Consider the following 24,737-nt stretch of genomic DNA (forward strand, 5'->3'; position numbering starts at 1 on the left):
TGGACCTTGAACACCTAGTATGTAGATGTGCAGAAATAGGATGTGAAGAACATTTTAGGCCTGGGAAGGCTGAGCAAAAGCACGCAGGTGAAAAGGTATTTATTAGATATTGAAGGAATATATTGATTTTATTTTTTTGCATCAAGAGCTCTTAGCTGCTTCTGTACCCAGCCTTAGGATTTTTTTCACATATTACTTACTCAGTTATCATTCACAATATATACTATATCATCTTCATTTATTATACTTTGCTCATCTTTAGGTGTCAGGTCTTTAAAAATATATTTAAATTAGTGTTTTTGCTTTCAAAATTAAAAAAATAAGTAGAGAGAAATGGAAACAATAAAATAAAAGTCACTCATTAATTGATTATCCTAGAACAATGTCTGATGACGCTATGTTGTATTTTTTCCTAGGTTTTATTCCTGAGGAATAAAATTATTTTCAAAATATACATTCATAAATCTTTTGAGTATTTTCATATTTTGTTTAGAGAAAGTTCACATTGTATGGTATGCTCAGTTGTTTTAGTGTATATGGTGTGCACTTCGTTGCATTTTTTCATGTAAGATTTAAGGGAGTAGAGATATCAGTTTTCTTTGGAGTTAAGTGAGGCAGTGCTATGCAGCAAGATGAATGGGAACCTTGTGTTCAGATAGACTTTTAATTGTGGCTCTGTTTCCTGCTTATTGTAGTGACTTGGACAGGTTGTTTGTCTTCTCTGCTTTGGTTTACCTGTGTATTTATTTGGCCTCTCTATCTTTGTTTACTTCTATATACGATTAGGATAATAATCCATTTGGCTTTATGGTAAGAATGAGACATAAAGAAGGACATGTGTCTGGTACTATGTGCCAGTGGATATTTGATGAATGCCCTAAATCTGTAATGGAAATAAAATATTGTACTGGCCATTTGCATTACAGAACAAAATGTAACATCTGTCTCAGGTACCTGGAAGCACTAGCTGGAGAGTGTTTTGGAAGGAAGTTGGACTCACACAAATCAGCAGCTCTGTACCTCAGGGAGGGACTTACAGCTGGTTTTTCCAAAGCAGTTAGTCACCCCCATCATCTCGCCAGTGCAGAACAAATCTTACTAATATGAGACTGTGAAACACATAGACATCATCCCTCTGTTATGGCTTCAGAGGAGAACAAAATTGAGAGTCATTCATTTGGGTAATTTGTTTAGTTTTCCACCAGACACTAAGCCATAAGATCTGTGGCCTTTCCCATGGAGGATATATAACCTGTATATCCAGCATGTGACCAGAGAGTGAAATATGGTTCCTGACTCCAAACTGAGGGATTGTCTAAAAATTTTAGCAAGTAAGCAAATAAGTAAAACCAAAACCATGTGTAAACTAATCAGCAAATGCATGAGAACTAAGGGCCAACGTTTTTATCCCCCTTCCTACCAATAACACTAAAGATGATTAAACCAATTCTGATAGGTTGGCTAAATTAGCAGTTGTACCTGAAGGTGAATATAACTAATTTCATAATTTTTACAGTTCAGTTTTGATTACACCAAAATTACAACCTGAAAAAGAATCATGAGAATGACTAGCAGAAAGAAAATCAGCATGAAGGGAGATCATTCTTCATTTAATTAACTTGTGAGTCATATTCAATCATCATATACTGTGGATGTTCTCAAAACATCTTTATTAAAAGAAAATTTTATGTGACCTATGCATACATGGATTTATTATCAGATAAGTCTCTATTAAAGAAAGTGTGATTTGTTTAGAGTGATAGTTCCTAAGATTTATTTTATTGATATATTATTTTAAGATTATACAAGTAAAATTAAAACACATGTGTGTTTAATTGTTTAGCCTAATAGAAGTTAAATCAGAGATTTCCCTCCTGTGTGCCATATACCCTGGGTGAGAATAAGAGCTAAACTGCTTATTGCTTTTCTTCTTTCATCTATGCTCCTGGAATAGCTACCCATGAGTCCAATTTAAGAAACAAGAAGGAATAATGAAGAACCACCTCTTAATTACTCAATCAGTTCACGTTTCTTCAGGGAGTTCTCTAGTTCACTGCTACAATTTGAAGGAGATCATGCCACCTGAGAGTATGAATTCAGTGACTCCCAGGCACTGATGGATTTCTTGTATTGAGGAAGAGGTCAGACCTCACATTCAGAATAATCCCTTCTTAAATGGACAGTACAGTTAGGGTGTGACTGTCTCCAAATTACATCTTAAAATTGCACACCTGTTTCATGAATTTGTAAGTGGATCAGTTAAGTCCTGTGTTTGGCTGAAGGTGATGGACACAAATACTGAGTGTTCGGGTTGTCATTCCATAGATGGCCAGTGAGGTGAGTGGCTGAGTACCACAGTGTCCCTGGACCCCATCTCTCTTCCCTTCTGCTCTGCTCTTCCAGTATAACATTTATCATTGTTATGGTTTGGCTGTGTCCCCACCCAAATTTCATCTTGAATTGTAGTTCCCATAATCCCCAGGTGTAATGGGATGGTCCCAGCAGAAGGTAATTGAATCATGGGAGTGGTTTTTTCCATGTTATTCTAGTGATAGTAAGTTCTCATGAGATCTGGTTTTATAAGGAGCTTACCCCTTCACTGGACTCTCATACTTCTCCTTCCTGCCATCATGTGAAGAAGGACATGTTTGCTTCCCCTTCTACCATAACTGTAAGTTTCCTGAGGCCTCCTTAGCCATGTAAAACTGTGAGTCAATTAAACCTTTTTACTTGCAAATTATCAAGTCTTGGGCAGTTTTTACAGCAGCATGAGCATGGACTATCATGTTCATTAACAATCTCCAGTTGTGTCCTTCTTCCAGTGAAGAAGAAATAGAGAGGAATAGGACAAAGGGCAAAGGACACATGCTGGCTGAGTTTGTCCCATTTCTGTTGGAAGACAGTATTTTCCTGGAAATCTCACCCAGGAGATTTTCTCTTATTTCTCATTTATTAGAGCTATGTCTTATGGGTGCTTTTAGTTCAAAAGAAGCCTGGGTAGTCACTTCCCAGATAGGCATATTATCCCTTCCCTGAAAAAAAAGAGGAATTGTTTATTATTAAGAAGAAGGGAGGATATTGGATAGGCATTATGTAGTATCGAATTGAATTAGTATCTATTTATAAGTCAGTTTCCTAATTGAGACCTATTATTGCAGTGTTTTAAGAAAATGTGCCTCAGAGCCAATGGATTGCATGGGAAAGTCTTTATGTAGATCAGTGCTGTCCAAAATAACTTTCAAAGATGAAGGGGGTGTTCTATATCTGCACTATTCAGCACAGTAGCCACTGGCCACATGCGACTAGCACTTGAAAAGCGACTAGTGAGATTGAGAAACTGATTTTTAAATTTTACTTTAAAAAATTTAAATAGGTACATGTGGCTAGTGACTACTGTGTTATGCTGGACCACACAGGCCCAGTTATACCACTAAACACAGATGTTGTTCTCAATGAATGGTCCATGTAGGCAATTCTCCAACAGTTCTGCCACCCCTGGGTGTTCCTCTCACAGGCCCAAGTGACAACCCAGTCATGTTGGTGAGACAAAGATAAATGAAATTTCTTCTTATTTTTTAAACTCATATTTCCAGGAAACTTCCACTCAGTAGACCTCCAGTACAGGACACTCTCCTTTGTTATCTCATGAGACAACACAATCTTATTTTTCTCCTTCCTTAGGGAATGTTTTTGTCTGGCTTCTCTAGCTTCCTAGGTCTAAATATTGGCATTTTCTAAGACTAATTTCTTCCTGGATAGCTGCTTCAGTTATAAGGCTTTAAGTACCATCTATGTTTGTAAGCTCCAACATATACATACCTAGAGCCAGCACTAACCTGTTCTCTGGGCACCAACTTGTGCCCAGCTGCTTACTTGACCTCATCATCTCATTGACTTAAGAGTATTTCAAACATAAGAGGTTCAAAACAGAGCTGATTTTCTGCCCTCAACTTCTTTCTTCTCAAGTGTCCATACCCAGTAAATAGCATCATTATTCTCACTATTTCTTCTAGCTAGAAAACTTATCTTTTCTTTCCCTCACCTGCCACATCCAATCCAACATTGCATCCCACATGTACGGGCTCCATCACCAAAATAGTTCTCCATCTAATTCTCTAGGTTTCCACTGCCACCACTGTCCTTTAAGCCTCTATCATGGTTCAATTGGAAAACAGCAAGAACCCTCTAACTTCTCCATACTAATTCCTCCCATCATACCTTAATCTATCCCACCCAGTTGCCAAATGAGTTTGTACAGTGTAAACCATGTCATCACATCACTCGCTTCCTTAATACCCTTCTGTCATTTCTCAATCTCTTAAAATAAATTTAGATTTTTTTTTTTTTTACCAAGAGTAAACCATTTGCTATGTCTCATTTCTGAGAAGGGAATATTTCTACACCTTCATTATTCAATGTTTTTAGCTTATTATTCTTCAAACACGTTGGCCTTCTTTTACTGCCTGTAATATGCCAAGTTATTTCTTGTCCCAAGGACTTCTCATTCATTTTTCTAGGCTCTGTTCCTAGAACATTGGCTGTCTGGCTCCTTCTCATTCCTTGGCTGTCACTAAACCCTTCCCTGACTACCCTAGTTAACCGTGTTCTCGCTGTTGAATGTCCTAGCATTTTCTTTTTGTCTTCTATTACTCAAACGTTGCTTAATGCTATTTTCTTCCCTAGTAGACTATAATTACCATGAAGACAGGGCCAATGCCTATTTTATTCACTGTTATGTTCTAAGCTGATAATACAATTCCTGATGCATAGAAAATAATTATTGAAGAGATAACTAAATTATTAGAGTTTATAAAAAAGAGGTTATTGGAAGTTGTTTTTTTCTTAAAGTCATATAAACAACAAATTGAAACATTTCAATATTAATGCAATTTGATGATTGCATGAGCTAGATACCAACTTAACTTCGTGGAAGGATATGATAAAAGAACTAATAATAAAAATCATCTATTTTCTCACATATAAATTTTATATTATTTGCAGTGAGGGGCCATAAAATTATTCTCAATAGTATCTTAAATCAAAGACAGAATATCAGATTTTAAAAGGGGGAAAATTGTCACATGCTACCACATGGAAGGATCTTAAAGACATTGTGTCAAATAAAATAATCCAGTCATGAAAAGAAAAACACTATATATTTCACTTATATAGGTACCCAGGTGTTTTCCAAAAGCTGAGAAGAGAAGGTAATGGGAATTATTGTTTAATGGGTACTGAGTTTCAATGTGGGAAGATGAGAATGTTCTAGAAATGAATGGTGGTAATGGTTGCACAACAGTGAGAATACACTTAATGCTACTGAACTGTACTCTTCAAATGGCTAAGATAGTACATTTTATGTTATATCTATTTACCATAATAAAAAATATTACAGAAATAAAAAGTAGCTATAGGTCTACTTTAATTACCTGTATCTCTTTATGTGGGTTTTAATAGTTTGGGTCTTTCATGGAATTGGTCCAATTGATATACGTTATCAGATTTGTGGGCAAATCATTGTTTATAATATTCTATTATTATCCTTTTAATATCCATGAGGTAAGATATGATCTCGCTTTTATTTTTCATATTAAACATTTGTGTCGTCTCTCTTTTTACCTGTTCAGCTTGGCCATATATTTAACAATTTTATTGATCTTTTCAAATAGCCAACTTTTGTTTTATTGATTTTCTTTGTTGATTTTCTATTTCCAAGTGTATTGATTTGTCATGGAATCGATTCTATTTATTTTCTTAGGACCAATTTAGTTCTATATTGCTGTTGTTTAGTGTTTTAAAGTGAAAGGTTACATCACTGATTTTATATTTTTCACTGCTTCTGATATTTGCATTCATGCTGTAAATTTCTCTCTAAGCATTACTCTTGCTGTATCCTACAAATTTTCGTAAGATGTATTTTCATTTTCCATAATGCACTAATTACATTTGGAAAAAAACAAGATAATCTTTTTCTATGCAATACAGGTTAAATTATTTCAATATGTCAAATTGTTGACAATTCTTACCAACCTAGGGTCAGTAAGAAATGTGAGCCTTTGAGAAGTTCATAGCCCAATTAAGCTGGTACTAGAAGCTCTCTTTCTCTTTCTTTTTGGTTTCTTGTACAACAGATTCTCTGCCTCCAAAGACGGACAGCTTTTTACTTAACTGTTTAAGGAGATCTGGACTTTAAGTGGACTTTGGTTTTAATGGACAAATCAAGATGTACTCAATTTGATAATTCATCGAGTAGATAGCTCTTTAGGGGTGCCAATTTTCTAACTTGGCTCTACTCTACAGTTTGATTTGTGGGTAAAAATGAGAAAGATGTTTTGACAAAGACAATCTCAATCTCCTCCAAGTTTTTGAAGACCCACTGTGTCTCAGGCATTGCATTTGACACTCTGAAGACTGTAGTGCTGACAGAAATAATTCCTATTCAGGAAATTCACATTAGAGTAGTGGATTCATAATAACAGATAACTACATACCATGAGATGGAAGTCAGTAAAGTTCCACGGGAGGTAAAAAATAAGATAGTATAGAAATTCAGAAGAGAGACAATGAGTTCCTCTTAGGGATATTAGGAAAGTCTTCACACAGGGGTAGTTACTTCTGCTGAGCTTTGAAAATCACTCAGAACCTGAATATGTATAGTAAGGGAAAGACATTTCTACCTCTGAAAAAACATGGTGTTAGAAAAGCATGACAGATGTGCAGGGAACAATGAATGGGCCAGTTTGGTTAAAGGAAGAAGAGAAGGAATACGATTGGAGATGTAGCTTGGGACTCTGTTTTTCATGAAGCTAAAACATAACAAAGGTGAGCATTTGTTATGCCATGAGCATAGGGAATTGTACAGGGACTAGACATCAAAGCTATGAGCTCTGTACAATTCCCTAATGCTCTATGCCATGAGCATTGGCTCTATGCCTATTCTTCTATGCCATGAGCATTAGGGAATTGTACAGGACTAGACATCAAAGCTATGACGAACATCGAGTTGTGCTGTAGGAATCTATGAGCAAGAGTATTGGAGAGACATGATAGGAAGTTTTCTCCAAAGTTATGATGATGATATAAGTGGGAATGTTGGAGGTGGTTTCAACAAGACTTGACAACGCATTGGATGAGGGCGGTAAGGGAAATTCAAATGTGACTGAAAACATCTTGAACTGGTTGATTGAAAGGATAGCTGTTCACTAAAAGAATGAGAAAGACAAAAAATCAGCTTTTGGAAAGAAAAATCATATATGTAGCTCTGGAGATATTAACTGAGGATATTAATAGAACACAAAGTGTGGAATCATGAGACAGGAATGTGGGAGAGAATCAGGGCTGGAGAAACAGCCCTGTGGTCTTGGCAGTTATCAGAAAGCCCGCAATTTAACGGATAAATGGATAATGGAGAAATTATGGAGAGATTTAAAAAGATGATTAAAGATAAACATTGGGTGAATACCTACATTTGCTGGTTCAGTTAAAAAAAAAGTATAAGAATAAAGACAGACAAAAAAAGGAGTGTTGACTGGGGCAGCAAGAATCTTGTGTCATGCCAATAGAGAAGAGACTTGCAAGGAGAAAGCGGCTGTGAATCTCAAATATACACATTCAAATGATGTAGTGGTTGAAAGAGACAGGAATTAAGAAACGTCTGCTGTGACTCACTTTCTGAAGTGAAATATAGAGGCAAAGCAACACATTGGGAAGAGTGTAGATATTGGAATCAGAGGAACTGGAGTCAGTTCCGATCCTGTGTGGTTGAACTATGTGATTGAGAGGAAATTATGGCACTGAATCTCTCTGAAGCTCAGTTGGCTGACTGTAAAATGGAGTTAATACCAGACTTCAAGGCTGTGTTGAGAATAAATTTAAAACATCACCACGTTACCTCCATTTATACCTTTATTTCATCTTCTACAAAGCTGAGCCACCTGCATAGTAGGCTTTCACTTTGCAGTCTTCCTTTAGCTTCTCAGGCTGAGCGAATTATCAGTCACATATTTACATAAATGCTACTTTTAAACTTTACTTTCAGGGTTTCAGTTTTGAGGTTTTTTTGTTTGTTGCCTGTTTTTACTTTTCACTTAAGCTCAGTGAAAAAGACCACAATTACCTCATTTATTTATTTACTCATTTATTTATTCACTTTTTTCCATTTTTGCTAACCTGTGTGTTGAACAGTCATCAACCTTAGAAAGTGCCAGAGCACATGCTGATTGAGTGCATGTTAGAGGTATTGGCAGCGACATTTTTCTTCACAATTAGTAGTGTCCCATTGGCGTCTGATGTTTTTCCCAACATATTCTTTAAAAGAAGGTTAGACATTCCTGGTACCCTGCCTTTCTTTCAGGACCCCAATTTTCTCCAGTGGAACAACATATGCTGGATTTAAAAACTGCTCTCCCAGACCTCCTCTGGCTGTTGGGAGGCACTTGTTGCATAGCCTGCAAGGCAGGGACATGGTATGACCAAGGGAAAATCTCTTTCATTTATTTAAAAAAAAAATAGTTTTCCAAGAAACCCTTTCCAGGAGACTTCTACTTACCTCCTTACCTCTCAGTGATCAAAAACTTTCTTTTCACCACAGTCACTTACTATCTCCTACCAACCCTCATTCTCCCAAGTGTCCTACACTCCATTCACACTTCTGCATTTTTCATCACCATATTTCTCATGCCATAACTTGGACTTCTCCACCAGTCTGCTCACTTTCATGCTCCCAATTCTCACATCCATCGATTACATTCATCCATGAAATAGATAGGTGTACAGAAATCCCTCTAGAGGGATTTCTGTAGAAATTCAAGAAAATCCTATTACTCCTTAAAAAAATTATTATAATAATTAATTGCAAACCATTAAGCATTGGTAACTTATCCTCGTGCAGAGCTGAATGGAGGGAAAGCAGCTGGAGCAAGGTTCACTCTTGAGGGTCCTGCCAGAGCGAATGGTCAACAGAGAATGATGTCAACAGCTTCAGAGAGGCTAATCAGTGTGACTGATGAATGTATCTGTCCCTGAGAGAAGAGCAGGAACCACTTTGTCCATCATGCTTGATTTTCTATCCCTTAGTGCCTAGCAAAATGCTCTGTTTATAATAGATACTCAGTAGCTCTTTGCTAGGCAAATAGTTGATTCAGAGAGACCCTGCTGTAAGACAATGCACATATCAGGAAAAGGAAGAAAGGGTTGAGTGGAAACTTAAATGGAAGAAATTGAAATGGAATATCATGCAATCTAATGGTGTGTTGGTGGCAAGCAACTAAACAAATATTCATCCTGGTATATAGCTGTCACAAATACAATGTTTCATGTATACCAAAAGATAAACATCTTAAAAACCAGGAACCAATGTCAGGAACCAAACTAAAAAAAGGAGCCAAATGTGAAACCAAGCTGATGTTAACTTTATGCAATAATAGACACTATGACTTCCACTTTTATCTCTTATTATTAGTAAGGAGATATTTACACTGATAAAGTAATACAGTGCTAAATGCCATTCGTATGAAAGTTAACCTTCTGTTTTATTAGTAAGCAACAGGAGAATAATCAATAAATACTGCCAGCAGTGGTAATGTGACTAGCCTTATAAATTGGTCTGGACGGCACGGTGTGTGCAATGAAGGATAGCACTAAGACTCCATACTGATAAAAATGCAAATGAAGAAGTATTTTCTATCAAGAAAGGGTGGTATAATTCTATTTTGAATTATTGCAAGATTTCTTTCTCAAGTCTATCTACTATGCTACATTCAAATTTATTATGTTAAGCTAGAACTCTGTTGTAAGTCCTTTTAAACAATTGCATGCCAAATTGATTATGCATAAAGAAAAAATGTGTTGGGTGGGAAATAAGATCCTATGGTTTATACATCTCTTTCTTAAAACCCTCTGCTTCAGCTGGTTATTTACTCATCCTCTTCTCTCACTCCCTCCCTGTGGTTGCTTCACAGGCCACGGCACATGTTCCTGTGGTCGCTGCGTTTGTGAGAGAGGATGGTTTGGGAGGCTCTGCCAACATCCGCGGAAGTGTAACATGACGGAAGAACAAAGCAAGAATCTGTGTGAATCAGCAGATGGCATATTGTGCTCGGGGAAGGGTGAGTGTCTCTGCTGGAGCCTGGACTCGATTCCTGTTCTGACACATGATTGGTAGAACAGCATGTAGCAACTGTCTTTCCCAGACTGAACTTTGCATGAAAGCAAACCACTATGTCCTCTGCTGTACCCAACTTGCAGCTTGAAGATTAACCAATTGGACTTTTAAATCTAAGAAATGAAATGCATGCAAGAAGATTCATGCAAAAATATCCTTGTAAGTGAAGTTATTGCTGAATTATGTAGAATTAATACTTATATAAAGAAATTAGGACAACAAAATATACTGGGTACTAAATGGACCCACAAAAGGGGAAAAAAGGCCAAAGAATGATTGTCGAGCTTACCTCTAAAACAACACAGCTCAGAACTGTGGAAAAGTAATCACAAGCATCTGAGCTACCAAAACATATGACCTTGGGAACTTCTGGGGCAAAATTATTTAGCTGTGTATGGAGCAGGGAGGGATTGAAGGTGTGAGAAGACATAAAAGGAGACGAAATATTTAGTTTAATTGAGCTTAATGTTTTGAAAAGGAAAGAAAAGCTATGGGGGTGGGTAGTATCTCACAAATCTGATGTAATTTTCTTTGACCTAAAAATCACCAATTGTTCCAAGTAAACACGTTCAGCCTGATATAAGCAAATAGGTAATTGTTCAGCTGGGCACAGTGGCTCATGCCTGTAATTAAAGCACTTTGGGAGGCCAAGACGGTCGGATCACTTGAGGTCAGGAGTTCTAGACCAGCCTCGCCAACATGATGAAAAACACAAAAATTTACTCTACTAAAAAAAATATAAAAACTAGCCAGGCATTGTGGCTCACATCTGTAATTACAGTTACTTGGGAGGCTGAGGCAGGGGAAGAGCTTGAACCTAGGAGGAGGAGGTTGCAATAAGCCGAGATCACACCAATGCACTCCAGCCTGGGTGAGAGAGCAAGACTCCATCTCCAAAAAAAAAAGTAATGAAAAAAAAAAAAAAAAACCTGCCAAATGGTTATAACCTACAAGTTGGTTGAATAGAAGCCACCAACCCAATAAAACATTTGCCACAGAAACACATTCAAGGAAAAAGAAAGCCTTCCCCATCTCCCGTCCTACACACACATACCCCCCCACCACACACACAGAGAAATTGGAACAGGTTTTCCCTAAGTAAAGAATACTAACAGATTAAATTTTGAAAACCTTAATTTTGATGTTTCTGTAAACTGTTCCTGAAGGGACTTTAAAATCCTGCCATTGTAATGCATATGGCATCATCTAGAAAGCTGCTGTGTTCTTTTTTGCTAGTGACTAGGAAGACACAGCCTGAAAGATTCTCAGCTCATGTCTGGGTAGCAGCCCTTCAAAGAAGCAGAAGTTATGGGGCTTCCCAGCTGTCCTCTTCAGCTCAGTATCCTCCTTATACAACAGACACAACTTTCTTTTTCAGACAAGGCACAGCCCTGGCTGAAGCCTCATTTACCCTCAAACATCTGCTCTGGTCAAGATGACCATACAAACAACTTTCTGAAGAAGACAGTGCATCATAAGTGTGCTAGAGACTCTGAATCCTATCGTCAAAGAACCACACCAGTGAGGCTACCACACACACAGGAAGGAAGGATGTCCCTGAAGCAAGATGTGCCATGTGTCCTCTAAACAGTAGCTTTTGTTTTGCCTCATCTGCAAGACTAATGCTATGAAAGAGACTTTTTGGCAGAACTTCAGACATAAAAGAGGATAGATGCTTTGACTATTGGTGGTGCCCAGAAGGGGGATGAAAATGTATGTAAACGTGTTGACATCGATAGATAACAGTATCCTTGGTTTCCAGGCGTTCTGTGTTCAAAACTTGTGTTTACAGTGCTCAGGCAAGGAGGCCATGTCTTCAACCTAATGCCATTACAGCAGGCAGGTGGAAAATGAGCTTAAAGCAATTGCTTTGTGACTTGTTTGTTCTCTCATTAATTTAATCTAATTTCAAGCCCCAAACAAATATTCTACCAGTTCTGTTCTCAAAGGGCCTCAGTTTCTAGAAACACCTACCTTGAATTCAAGCTGTGTTGAGAGGACCAAAAAGAAAGCTTAAAAGGAAGAGAACAAGGGAAAGAACTGGGGAGAAAGAGATTAATGAAGAAAAGCAGGAAAGGAGGCAGGGATGGAATTAAATTGCAAGAGAGAAGTAAGAGGGAAGAAAAGATATGTTATCAGATCACAGGAGAATGATCTGTATATAAAAAGATACTGAGAGTGAATAGTTTTTAAATTAGATTTTTTTCTCTGAGCATTGCTTCAGATGTAGAAAACTTAAGTTTAGATAGCTTTTTACTTGGTTTTCTGGAGTGGCATTGTCACTGGGATAAGAATAGGAGCTTTTCACAGAGGCTCTACTGAATGAGGATACCCATGCATATTAAAACACTAGTGTTCTTATTTATATTTGTTTATTTTAAAAGTCAGCTATTGTTTGTGTTTATGTGCTTACTACACTTGCTGTTGAATCATTAACCATGTCCATAAGCAGGTCTTCCCTAAGACCTGTCCAACTGCAAGTTAAGGAAGAACACACAAAGCCATGCTCTCCAGGTCACGAATAGCAGTCTTCCATTTCCTAAACTGAATGTCATGCAGCAAAAGCTGTTTCTTTTCAAGAAATAAACATTCTTATTAAAGTCATTACAGCCCTAGGAAAGATTCTCATCTTTTGGCATCATAAATGTAGAAACTACAAAGAAAAAAATAGGTTGACTAAATACTGACGCAGAGGCATTTCCTCAAAACAAAACAAAACAAAGCCAGAGTCTCCCTAGCTAACGCCTTTGCAAATTGTTTGCTTTGGGTGGTGGCAGTATATTCAGAGATCAATGAAGAGCTGAAAGCGTATTTGTCTAAACTATTTGTTTATCCTTCAGTGGGTAGAGAGTCTTGGAGTCTTTAAGCTCAAAAGGGAATAGGAAAGCTGCCCCAAGGGTGCACATGCTGACATTCATGTTAGTGGACGGGCATTCGTACTCTTGGCAGCAGCTGATTGCAGTCTCCCTTCTTTTCTCCTATTATGGAGACATCAGTTCTGGATTAGGGATGAAGAAAGGGGACAAAACCAGGATCATGGAACTGTGATCTCTGGTAGGCACAGAGGATAATGGGGATGCCACAGTTACTCTGGGTTCCAGTGGGGAGCACTGCCCCACATTCCACCCCAGGAACCACAGGAAGAGTAATACATGAAATAGACTAAGGGACTTTAATATAGTGATGGAAAAGAGAAATCTGTTTCCAGTTGTTTGTCTGGGGTCATGTATCCTTGTTCAATCTCATGGACTTGTCCAAATTTCCTATCATTTTCCTCAAATTTGACAATGAAAGTCCCTCACCCTGATGGTCACAGAAGATATTCAGAGTGCTCCTTTATTTGATTATGGGACAGACCTGAGCAGTGGGCATGAGGTCACCATGGCACACCGCTTCGTGGCCCGTACCCACTAAAAGGCTGAAACATGCGTTTCCCATGAGCTGTGAATAAAGCTGTCACCTCAGGAGATGATAAAGAAATAGCGTTTTATTTCTTTACAAATTTATAGCCAAGTCAATAAATCACTCCATAGAAAAATTTAAAACAAGATACATTGTTGTAACCTTCGTAGCAGATGGAGTAGTTAGTACAATAGTGAAAACTGCCTGCTGGGATGTCAGGATGCAGCATTTCATCAGGTTTGAATGAAAAATAAAGTCCAATGTTAGTAATGGAATGGGCAACTGACAAAGGTGCCTTGCCCTTAGACTGAAATCTTTTTTGTGAATAACCAAGAGAGATGAGGTTAGTGCCATGCTGGGTCTCCCCTAAGCTTAGCTAACTTTGCAAAGTACATGATATAGTTCACTTTGGGATGTTTTATTCTTTTGGAGATTTATTTATTTGGATCCAAGACTATACAATTATGTCTTTGCCTCTATTACTTCAAGCTAGATCCAGATAATCACAGCCAATCTTCTTATAGATGCTGTTGTGTGACAATGGCTATAAACCACATATCATTAAATGTCTTCTTAAACTCTCACAGTGAAACTTCTTGGGTCCCACGTTATCCAAATAAGTCCAGCACACACACACATTCATCCACCCATGCCCCTGTTCCACATCCTCAGAAAAGACAAAGAGTAAAAGATGCGCCACAAAATCAGCCTCAGCCTGGTGTTCAGGTTGCCTCCCTCAGTATGCCTGTGCAGTCAGACCTGCAGGAACACACAGCTCATTTTTTAAACTACTGTATATGAGAGTTTTTGCTGGTGGATACATCATAGATAGTTCACTAAAAAGAAGTGTGGATTGAATCAGAGTGAAGTCTTCAGTTAACTGGTGTTTATTGCCTGTGAGGTCCAGGGCAATAGCTTTATTCTCATTGACTTCCATTCTCATCGACTTCCATTCTCATCTTTGAAGGTAACGTTTCATTTCTTTCCCCTTCTTATGTCCTAAAATGCTCTGAATCTTCATGAGGAAATGTGGCTGATTCCACAGGGATGGAAGCCAGGAAAAATGCACAGAAGGGATACGGGAACATTCTTAAGGGTCCTAATATTAAGAAAGAAATGGACTAGTGGCGTTATGGTGATGAACTTTCTGCTGTAGTACTCCTGCCAAGATCAGCCAGCTGTTCTCTGGCTGGGCTGGGTCTCGGGGCTGTGAATGGGTCTTGGCCAGCTGAGCTGAACCATTTCTCACCACTTGGTAATCATGCAGCCTACATGGAATCCACTCCCTGTTTGTTTCCATTTAAGAGAGGGACAGTTTGACCCCTGTTAAGGAAGAAAACAGACAGCTAGAGCATTCTACAAGAAAAGTGCTATAATAGGTCCTAATAACTATTCACTGTGTGTTATTACTACATGCTATCTAGCCCTAGTTTCACAAGCAGTAGAAGAATTTCCTACCTCTAAGATGCACTGAGCATTGACAAACAGGAAAGAATAACACAGCCGGGAAAGTGCTGACCTAGAAAAGCTATTGTTTCACGACACATACAAAATCAATCCTCATTTTTTATTCTAAGTATTTCAGTGACTAGTAGACTTTTGGAACTGGAATTTACTTATCAGATGCTCGATCCGTATATGCCATATTAACTTTAGCTGAGCTTACCAGTTTTCTGAAAACGCTTTACCACGGCATGAAGCTAAGCATTCCAGAAGCAAGAGCAGTGATTAGAATAGTTCCAGGGCCAGAGGATAAGTCTGAGATGAAAGATAAGATCTTTTCGTGAATTGTGACATACATAAAATGATACGCTGGGTGTATATATGAATATTATAGAAATATAAAATCAGACACTACTTTAGAAACAACTAAACACAGTCAAATTCTTCAAAGAATTAATCTTCCTCTACTCATGGAAATAAAGCGCTAAGTATGGTGCCTTCTGAGGAAACTTCTCTGATAGTTACATACTTCATGTGTTCTTTGTGGGCAGGTATCTATCACTATACATTTGTAAAACAAGCAGTAGTGTTGAACATTTTTATGCCTAGAAAGGTGAAAGAAAGTCTTTAAAATTAGAATTAAAATGTTTCTAAAATCAGGAAACTCTGCATCTGGATGAGACCGCAAGAGGACCAGCATTTCTTGCAGACTGACTTGAAAGAAGCAGCATCCTGGGTCCTGAGACACCACTGGGCTGTCAGTCACTCAAAACTCAGAAGATGTGTCTATTTTGCTCAAGAGCATGCAAATCAACCTGGACTCTCAGGAAAACAAGTCAAGACTAAATGGAATTATGCCATAGCTAAGCAAGAAGTTAAAAATAAATGAAAACACAACTGTCACAATAGAACTAATTTTGACTGCTCTCTTACCTTGAGAAGTGTGTCAAGAAATGGCAAACATTTAATTTGGCCTTTGGGGATTTTTGCAGCTAAATTGCATATACCAGTTTCCCTGATATGAAATATCACATAGTACTTCATGCTTGGGACATATAAACCTGAATCCTTTCGTGATATCTGTGATGACCACAATTCCTTTTCCCTAATCACTTTAATCACCCCGGCTGTTAACTCATTTTTAATCACTGTGTTTTAAAAGAAGCACTAATGATTGATTCTTGCCCCTTTTCAATATATTTTGAACTTACAATTCTACGGTTTTGTTAAATATGCCAAAATATGTTTTTCAACTGCATATTCTTTCAAGGTGGATTTTGACTTAAAAAATTAGTGATAGCCATCTTTTAGTAAAGGGAAGTCATGTTTGGAAAGAACAACCAACTCAAGGAAATAGGAGGAAAAGGAAGTTCTTTTTATTTGTTTCTTTCTCATTTTAAAGTCCTTCCTGCTGTCACTGAGACAGTTTTTCCATGTAAGGGTTTTTAGCCTGTCATGGAAAGCTGTTTATACTGAGAGAACTTATTTCCGTCTGGGATGCCCTTTACTTAATTTATTTTCTTTGATTTAAAATATACCACTAATACAATTTTTACTCAGTAAATTAGGGTATTTTAAATAACCAAAGAGGCAGTTTTTTAATTAGGTAGGAGGAGAAATGGGTGAAGTGGAGGGGAAAAGAGTTGAATCCAGAGCCTCATAAAGGATGTACTTTGGGAGTATTTGAGCTATCCTAGATTATGACAGAGAACCCTGAAGATGAGGTCTCATAAGGCAGATATACTGAGTGATTGTGTGCATTTTTAGCACTTAATTAGCCACCCAATATGCAGGTGTGCTACTCCAAGGAAATCATGTAAACAAAATCCAAAATTATAAGCACAATAATTTAGTAATTATTTTAATTAGAAATGCATCCTAATTTAATACAATTCCCTATTTCATTCCTTTAAAGAACAGGCACTTTAAAAACTTGATTCAATTTGGGGGGTGGAAATCTATTTTTGAATACCTTTTTGGAAGACCATCTATAAGAATCAGCCCCATTCCGTTCTCATTGACATTTCAACCAGACTGGGCCATGGGACATTTGCTCAAGGCTAATTGCAACTGTCTAGATCTATAATGAAGGCTTTCCTGGATGACCTTTATGAATTACAGTAAGTAAAGCTCCCCTCTGAGAAACCAACCATTCAAAACACTTTTACCTTTGGATGATAGGTTATTAGAAGCCTGTTGTCAGTGTGTCAACGATATTGTATTCAAGATGGAAAACTTTAGTTATTTTGTGATGGCAAGTAATAGCCTTTGTAATTTCAGGTTCTTGTCATTGTGGAAAGTGCATTTGTTCTGCTGAAGAATGGTATATTTCTGGGGAATTCTGTGACTGTGATGACAGAGACTGCGACAAACATGATGGTCTCATTTGTACAGGTGCAGTATTAACCTTTTCTAATTGCTCTATGCCACAGTTTGTTATAGAGCCAAGGGACACTTATCATGCAATGCTTTCGGTAGCCGGACCAAGAGGGCCAACTGTGAATATGAAGTAACTACCAAGGGGGAAGTGGGCATTTGGGAATAAGCCCTGACATTATTCCTAGGCATAGAAGAATACAAGAGAATGAAGCTGAATTCTGTGATTATTTGGGATACTTCCCCAAAGTAACCTTCCTCCTCAAACGCACATGTATGCAGTTACATATTAAATACAGAATAGAATTTTCTTGGCAACCATTTTACTTTGAACATCGTACAGGGAATGGAATATTTTTTTAAACAGAATCTGAGTACCACTCATTGATGTGTTGGTTGCTTTTAGGGAACTGGATGTGTATGGGGAAAGGTGTAAAGAGGGCTCAGCAGTGTCATAGCCACTAATTTATTGAGTTATCCTAATTTATTGAGTCCTCATAATTGGTTATAAATTCATTTGCTTTTAGCCAAGTTACAGAGGAAACAGAGTTGTGTATACTTGTCCTCCTCAGCTCTGGCTGGGTGTGTCATTAAGTTAGACCCTTGCTTCCCAACCATCCCTACTACATAAGACTGTCTTCTAGCTAATTATGTGGCCTGCCTCATGTTATGTCAAAGAACTTTGTTTTTCAGTATTTATTCATAAGTCAGACATAACTTGCTCTCTAAGGGAAAACAAAATTGTCACCTAAAAGCCTAGCCAGGGTGATACAGGATTGTTACTATCTCATCGGTAAATGGTGGCACCAGATAAATGCCACTGATTGTTTGAAAGATTAGACATCTCACAGCGGCTTAATAAGATATAATAATATTGTTGCACAATAAGAAATTATACCAAGGATGAATGAAATGATTTCATTGTGGACGCTTATGATTTATATTAGCATGTTTAAACTTGGCACATTTTTTATCGTGATCATGATTCTCGTGTGTTTTATTGCAGGAAACGGAATATGTAGCTGTGGAAACTGTGAATGCTGGGATGGATGGAATGGAAATGCATGTGAAATCTGGCTTGGCTCAGAATATCCTTAACAATTACATGAGAGAGGTCTGGATTCTTATTTTACTAGGCCATTAGAACATATAAATGCAAAGGAAACCATGTATAATCACCACTAGGACAGGCTAAAAAGACCATTGTATGTTTTTCTATTTCTGAATTGCGAATGAAATCTGAGTACCTATTAGAAATGAGTTATGCAAATTCAGATGCAAATAACACTAGAAAAGAAATGTTTCTTCCACAATTAACATAAGTGGTTCCTAACGAGAGCAATTTTTCCACCCAAAAGACATTTGACAACATCTACAGACAATTTTGATTGTCACATGGGGTGGGGTGTGAAGATATGCCGTGGGCATTTGGTGCGTAGAGGCCAGGGATGCTGCTTAGCATCCTCCAGTGCACAGGATAACCCCCAAGCAAGGAATGACCCAGCCCCAAATGTCAATAGTGCCCAAATTGAGAAACACTGAATTGCATGGCTATTAGAAATCCACATTCTTACACAAGAAAGACCATATTAGAATCTAAGGAAAACAAGCATATTCATATTAATCAATGGATATGATTTTTCCAGAATTCCCTACCAGTCAACATTTTCACGTGGGGACAATGAAGAGAAACACACAGGAGGTAGAAAGTCAAACTGGGGCTGGATCAAGAGCAAAGACTAGTCATTAAGTTATTTGTCATTAAATCATTTAAATACTAAATGAGTAAGTACTTTGTCTACTCTCACTTTAAACTTTAAAAGAAGATTCTCAAATTATGAAAAATGTACAATGTAACATTTTAAATAAATAGTGACAGAAGTTGTTTATACTCTGTGTCAGCATATATTTACCTACTGATAATTAATTTAAAAATGAATTGTTATTCAGGGATATCCATTTTAGGTTTTTAGAAATAAGGGATCACATTTTAAAAACTGGACAGGGGTTATGTGTACAAGAAGCTGGATTTTTAAATTTTAATTTATTCCATGGTAATGTGGCCTTTTAAAAAGATGATATTCAGTTACATATATAATGGGACTGAAGTATGCATCCATTTCCCTTAAAATGCTTTCTTTTTTCTAAGGATACCTTTCTGGAAACCTGGGTTCATGCAAAGAATCAAGAAAAGAAATATTGTGATAAAATAGCACCAATCTCAGAGGCTCACAAAAGGACCAAAAAAAAAAAAATCTAGAAATGGCTTAAATAGAAATTACAAATATTCACTCAGTGATAGGAACAAAAATTTTTATTTTCTTAATGGTGAAACTTTGCTTTGTATGAAATTCACATTGAATTATGAAAATGTACAATAATTGGGACTTCCTTTATATATTTACAGGTAAATCTACTTATACACATTAGGCAACCTTTAGTTATTTAGAGCTTAAAAAAAAACCACTTTTTTTTCTAAAGGTGAGTTATTTTGTAAAATCCTATAATAATGTAGCAAAATCATTTCTATATTATTTTAAGATGAAAATTTTTACTTGGAAATTTTATTTTAATGATGTAAGTATTCTAGAATCATGGTTTGAATTTTATAAGTCAAATTACCAAAAATAAGGAAAATATGCATCCACTGAGTTACTTAAAAATTTAATATTGAAAATTATTTTAAGAGAACATTTAACTGATGCTGATTTTTCTAGTACTAATAATGTTCTCATAATGTAATACATTTATAAAATTGTTATCTCTATCCTGAGATTAAGGAATGCAACCATGTTGTAGTTCTATTATTAAGTAAATTGATATCTCTCTTTTGTAAAATGAGGGAAATATAGGTAGTCAATAAATAATGTAGGTTATATTCTTTCTTCTTCACTACCTAAACATTTTAAGCTGCAAACAACCTATTATTATTGTTCTGTAGCAATTTTGATGACATATTTGCTAATGCACAGACATTGGAATCCATTACATTATCTAGCCATCCTAATACAAATGAGCTTTGGATTCTCTTATCCCAGGGTTTATCCTCCTGTTAAGGACCAGAAAGTTAAACTTTACAGACCACATATATCCCTGTCTCATAGTCTTCTTTGTTTCTTTTTACCACTTTAAAGCTGTAAAAAAAAAATAATTCCTTCTGAGTTCCCAGGCCATACAAAAACAGATTAAGGGTGGATTTGGCTGGCAGCTGAACAGTACTTTGTCAGCCTCAGCTCCACTGGAACTGCCCTTGATTCTCTATGGCTCATCACAAAACCTCAGGTGAGTCTTATTTTTTTTTTTATAACCCTCTGTTGTTATCCTTTTTATTAAGAACAATAACTACAACAAAAGTGCTGCTCTTTTTCATAGTCTTATTTAAGAACAGTGTCAAAAATGTTCTCAGCATTTGTTTTCTCAGAAAAATAATTTAGATATTAGAGAAATTATACCATAAAGTTTAAAATGTTGGACAAAGATGAAAACATGGTCAGTTCTGTTCCAGTGTTCATTTAGTTAGAAACCATAGTACTGGAAATGTATTATAACAAAGTTACATGATACCTAAACTCTAAGGAATGCATTTTCTTTGAAAACAGAAATATTTTATTTTGACTTATTTCTGTCCACTATATTTCTGTGTGTGTGTGTGTGTGTGTGTGTGTGTGTGTGTGTGTGTTTGTGTGTATATGTGTGGTTTTGATGCCAGCAATGCAAACACCAATATATCTATTAAGAAGTGATTGAATTTAGATTGGAAAAAATAATTACATGTAAAGACAAACTTTTTTCTTCTAAAATATGATTTTGTACTTTTCCAACTCTATGATAGAAACTCCCTCTAAAAAGCAAGCAGGGCAAGAACAAACTTATAACAGGTGGGAGAAAATAAGCAAATCTGATTGGCTCATTCTGGTTTGAGGAGGTTGCAGTGGGATTCACGTCAATTGGAAGGGATGCAACAAGTTTACAGAAAGTATTGGCACTAACCCTGCTTGTTTAGCAAGTCACCACTGAGAAATTCCACCCGGGGACTTTTCCAAAAAAAGTCAACTAAAGTGCAAAGACATAAGAGGAGAGACATTATACCCATTGCCTTTCCGGGCTCCTTGAGTTTATCTGGATTCCAGTAGCACTTTGGAAGGAATGTCCTCCACCACCTCAAATGCAAATATAATCTCTGCCAGTAGACATTGGAATTAGACTTTGTGAAAATCAAGAAAAAAAACAAAACTAAAATATAACTCATCCTTAGTTTGCAGACTCAACTATCATCAACACGTTGAAACCCTACTCAATATTCACGATAGTCAAGAGTTTCACATTGCAGGCTAAGAAACCTAAGCTATGACTTATATTTCACTCAAAGTAACACAATGTACATCCTGGATTTTGACATGCCTGCAGTTTGGAAAATAATTGAGGATTTAGCCCAATAGCTTTCTCTTGATATAGCCTTGTACTGAATTAAAATTGAAAATAATTTTCAATTATTTTCATCTTTCTAAACTGGATGTTAGTCAATGTGGTCTCTTCTTAAATATGTATCAAATGCTAATTATCTCTAATATTGGGTAATTTTAAACGAAGTGATAGATGTCTAACTTAAAAAATAAGAAGTTTTTGGTTTTTAAAGAGAACCAAATCTGATACTGTTCATCCTGATAAAAAGAACTCTTTTGGTGCTTAAAATATTAACTAAGTAAGTGGCCAGGTAAGATAAAGAAACTCTGCTTGCTCCCTAAGAGGCAAACTACTAGAAGAACTGGAGCAGGAGTCCTTTGGCCCCATCGTGGATCTCTTTAAATCACCCCTACCCAAAACCATTCAGGACAAGCCAACATTTAGGGCAAGAATCTCCGAATTCTTCAGGATTTGTAATGAAATAATACTCAGTTCCATTTTGCTCCTTACACAGGGTGGAGAACTTGCATGTCTTCTCTAATTTTTCCAAGTAAAGTGGTAGCAAAATGTTTTAAAAATCAATCTTATTAGAAAACAAAAATGTTGTCACTTGAAATATCAAAACAACATTTCCGAGCATTGTTGAGGGATTGGCAGAGCAATCGGCTACTCTAACAAATCAGTAGAACTAACCCTCCCACACTAGATATGCATGCAGAAGGAATGGAGTCTTCTAGAGACTTTTGATACAATGGACATATGCACATGGAGGTACAAAACACACGGTCTTTAAATACAAATGAATTCCATCAGATTTACTATACGGAACATCAGTAGTGACAGATTGCACTTACTTAATAACAGCAAACTTAATTTCTGAAGGAAAAAAGTGGTGAAGTCTTATCCCAAACAAATAGCAAGAGAGGTATCATCAAAGAGCTAAAATTTTCTTTGGCATGGTAAAGGGGAAAATTGAGTTTACCAACTTATTTACATGACATTTCTATATATTGGTGGGTGATGCAATGCCATTTTGTTAGATAAAGTTGTTTGATGTTGTTTAATATGCCTTCATATAGTTTATTCAATATGTTGTATTTGTGAATACAACAAATGATATTAAACACAAAAACTGTACAATGCAGACAAACTCTTTGTATGCAAATTAGCAATACATACCAACAGTTCTTGATACACAGGTACCTACTACATGCAGTTCATCAGTGCTGCCCTCTTCCCATGCAACAGGTGAGACCAGACAAAAGTAAATGACCTAACTAAATTACAGATAACAAGGACCCCTCTGCAAAATGTCTAAACATATATTAGAAGAAAGTATTTGACATCCTTCATAGGGATAAATGCCCTTATAGACACCCCATATATAAAACACAACAGAGGTACACATTTACATAAATCTCAGTCATTTACAAAAATAAATCTTGTCTTAATTTAAAACAATAAACAGACTCGCAGGGGAAAAAGAAACCAGCAAGTAGGGCTGATTATCAATAACGAATAGATGGGGTTGTTTGCGCTGTGTGTGTGTGTGTGTGTGTGTGTGTGTGTGTGTGTGTGCGTGATGCTGTAAGTAGTGTCTATTAAGCCCATTTGATTGGATTACAAGTTAAAAAGTGCTCATTGTTTGCCACATATTATGGGGTATATGTTTTCTGAAAATAATTGGTTAACAGAATTTATCTAATGTATTTTAACTGATCCCGTTAAAAACAATAGCCTTCAAAATGACATAACACCAAATCAGAAATGACCAAAGGAATAATTTTTTTCATATTTGTAATTTAGCATCATTGACAATAAATCTACTCAAACGTTCTGCTAACTTTTTATTTATTCAAGTAGAATCCAATATGAAAATGAAATATGCATAAACAGTTAAATTTATACTAAACCTTTAATCAGCTAAGCAGGCCAGAATTTTTTAATGCTGGGCAAGGGCTGTCATGAAGATTTATGAAAGCAGTGACAAAATAATTTCCCAATAAATGCAGTGCAGATGGGGAAAATGACAACCGGGTCATCCTCCCACAGAGAAAGAATAACAAGAGGCCAGTACCTTGATCCCACATATAATTTTCAATAAATGAGGTTCAGTTTGGTCTCAATGAACTCTTCTGAGAAGAAAACATTGAATTTTATTAGGTGTACAGAGAGTTAACAGATATATTCCCAAACAGTTTAGTATGAAACATTTTGAAACCCTTTAGATCCAATATTGAACGTTTTGCATGGACTCTTCACTGTGTAGTCAACTGTCCCTGGCCTTTCTTGGTAGTAGTCTTACCTAAGCTCAGAGTTCAAACAGTATTAAATTAAAAAGGAAATTAAGAATGCAAAATAAAAGGTAATTAATAAACAGAATGGACCAAAATCCTAATGGATGAATATGTTGGTTTGCCTTTATTTTCATCTAGGATAATTCAACAGACTGTATTCTGAGATCATGGCAAGGCACCTCTAACCCAACCACTGGGCAGCATGGGCCCCAAATGCTGAGTTAGAGGCATGTACTGGTGAAATACACAGTACCAGACTCAGCATGCTGAGCTAAAAAAAATATTTTTTCCTAATATGTCCAGTTTAAAAACTTGTCATTAAACACCAAAAATATTAAAGTCTAATTTATAACTAACGTTTGCATTGCTGCTGCAGGAAAGAACACAACAGCCGTCTTGCCCATGCTCTGCTGAGTATGAGGGGGACGCAGCCAGAAACGGGGATGGCATTAAGTTTGGTTCATTAAAAACAGGACGGAGTATATCTGAAATGGATTTAGGTAGCGCAATTCTTGTAGGTTGTAATTATTGATTTTTCTTTTTTTTTTTTCCAAATAATGAGAATTAATAGATGAAAAATGAACCTTAATCAGGCCTACAAGGCCTACAGAAATCTTTGGACCCACTTTCTCAAAAACCAGTGGGTCTTGCTC

The 24,737-nt window shown here is 36.7% G+C and overlaps 2 protein-coding genes across 5 annotated transcripts in view; one reads left to right on the forward strand and one right to left on the reverse strand.

Moving 5' to 3' along the window:
- ITGBL1 (integrin subunit beta like 1) overlaps nt 1-24,737 on the forward strand; it is a 274,140-nt gene that overhangs the window by 240,214 nt on the left and 9,189 nt on the right. For 2 of the 4 annotated variants that reach the window (XM_037728946.1, XM_037728968.1), the window contains 3 exons: nt 9,960-10,106; nt 17,288-17,401; nt 18,390-19,274. In XM_037728946.1, coding sequence (XP_037584874.1) covers nt 9,960-10,106; nt 17,288-17,401; nt 18,390-18,481 — 353 coding nt within the window. In that variant the 3' untranslated portion in view covers nt 18,482-19,274. Of the gene's footprint in view, nt 1-9,959; nt 10,107-17,287; nt 17,402-18,389; nt 19,275-19,532; nt 20,954-24,737 lie in introns of those variants that run through there. The other 2 variants (XR_001817264.2, XM_017501329.2) reach the window with 2 other exon arrangements.
- LOC119467517 (fibroblast growth factor 14-like) overlaps nt 20,425-24,737 on the reverse strand; it is a 9,130-nt gene continuing 4,817 nt past the window's right edge. Inside the window, exon 3 of the mRNA XM_037729351.1 lies at nt 20,425-20,432. Coding sequence (XP_037585279.1) covers nt 20,425-20,432 — 8 coding nt within the window. The remainder of the gene's footprint in view (nt 20,433-24,737) is intronic.

Source organism: Cebus imitator, unplaced genomic scaffold, assembly GCF_001604975.1.
Source record: "Cebus imitator isolate Cc_AM_T3 unplaced genomic scaffold, Cebus_imitator-1.0 Scaffold14, whole genome shotgun sequence".
NCBI classification, from domain to species: Eukaryota; Metazoa; Chordata; class Mammalia; order Primates; family Cebidae; genus Cebus; species Cebus imitator.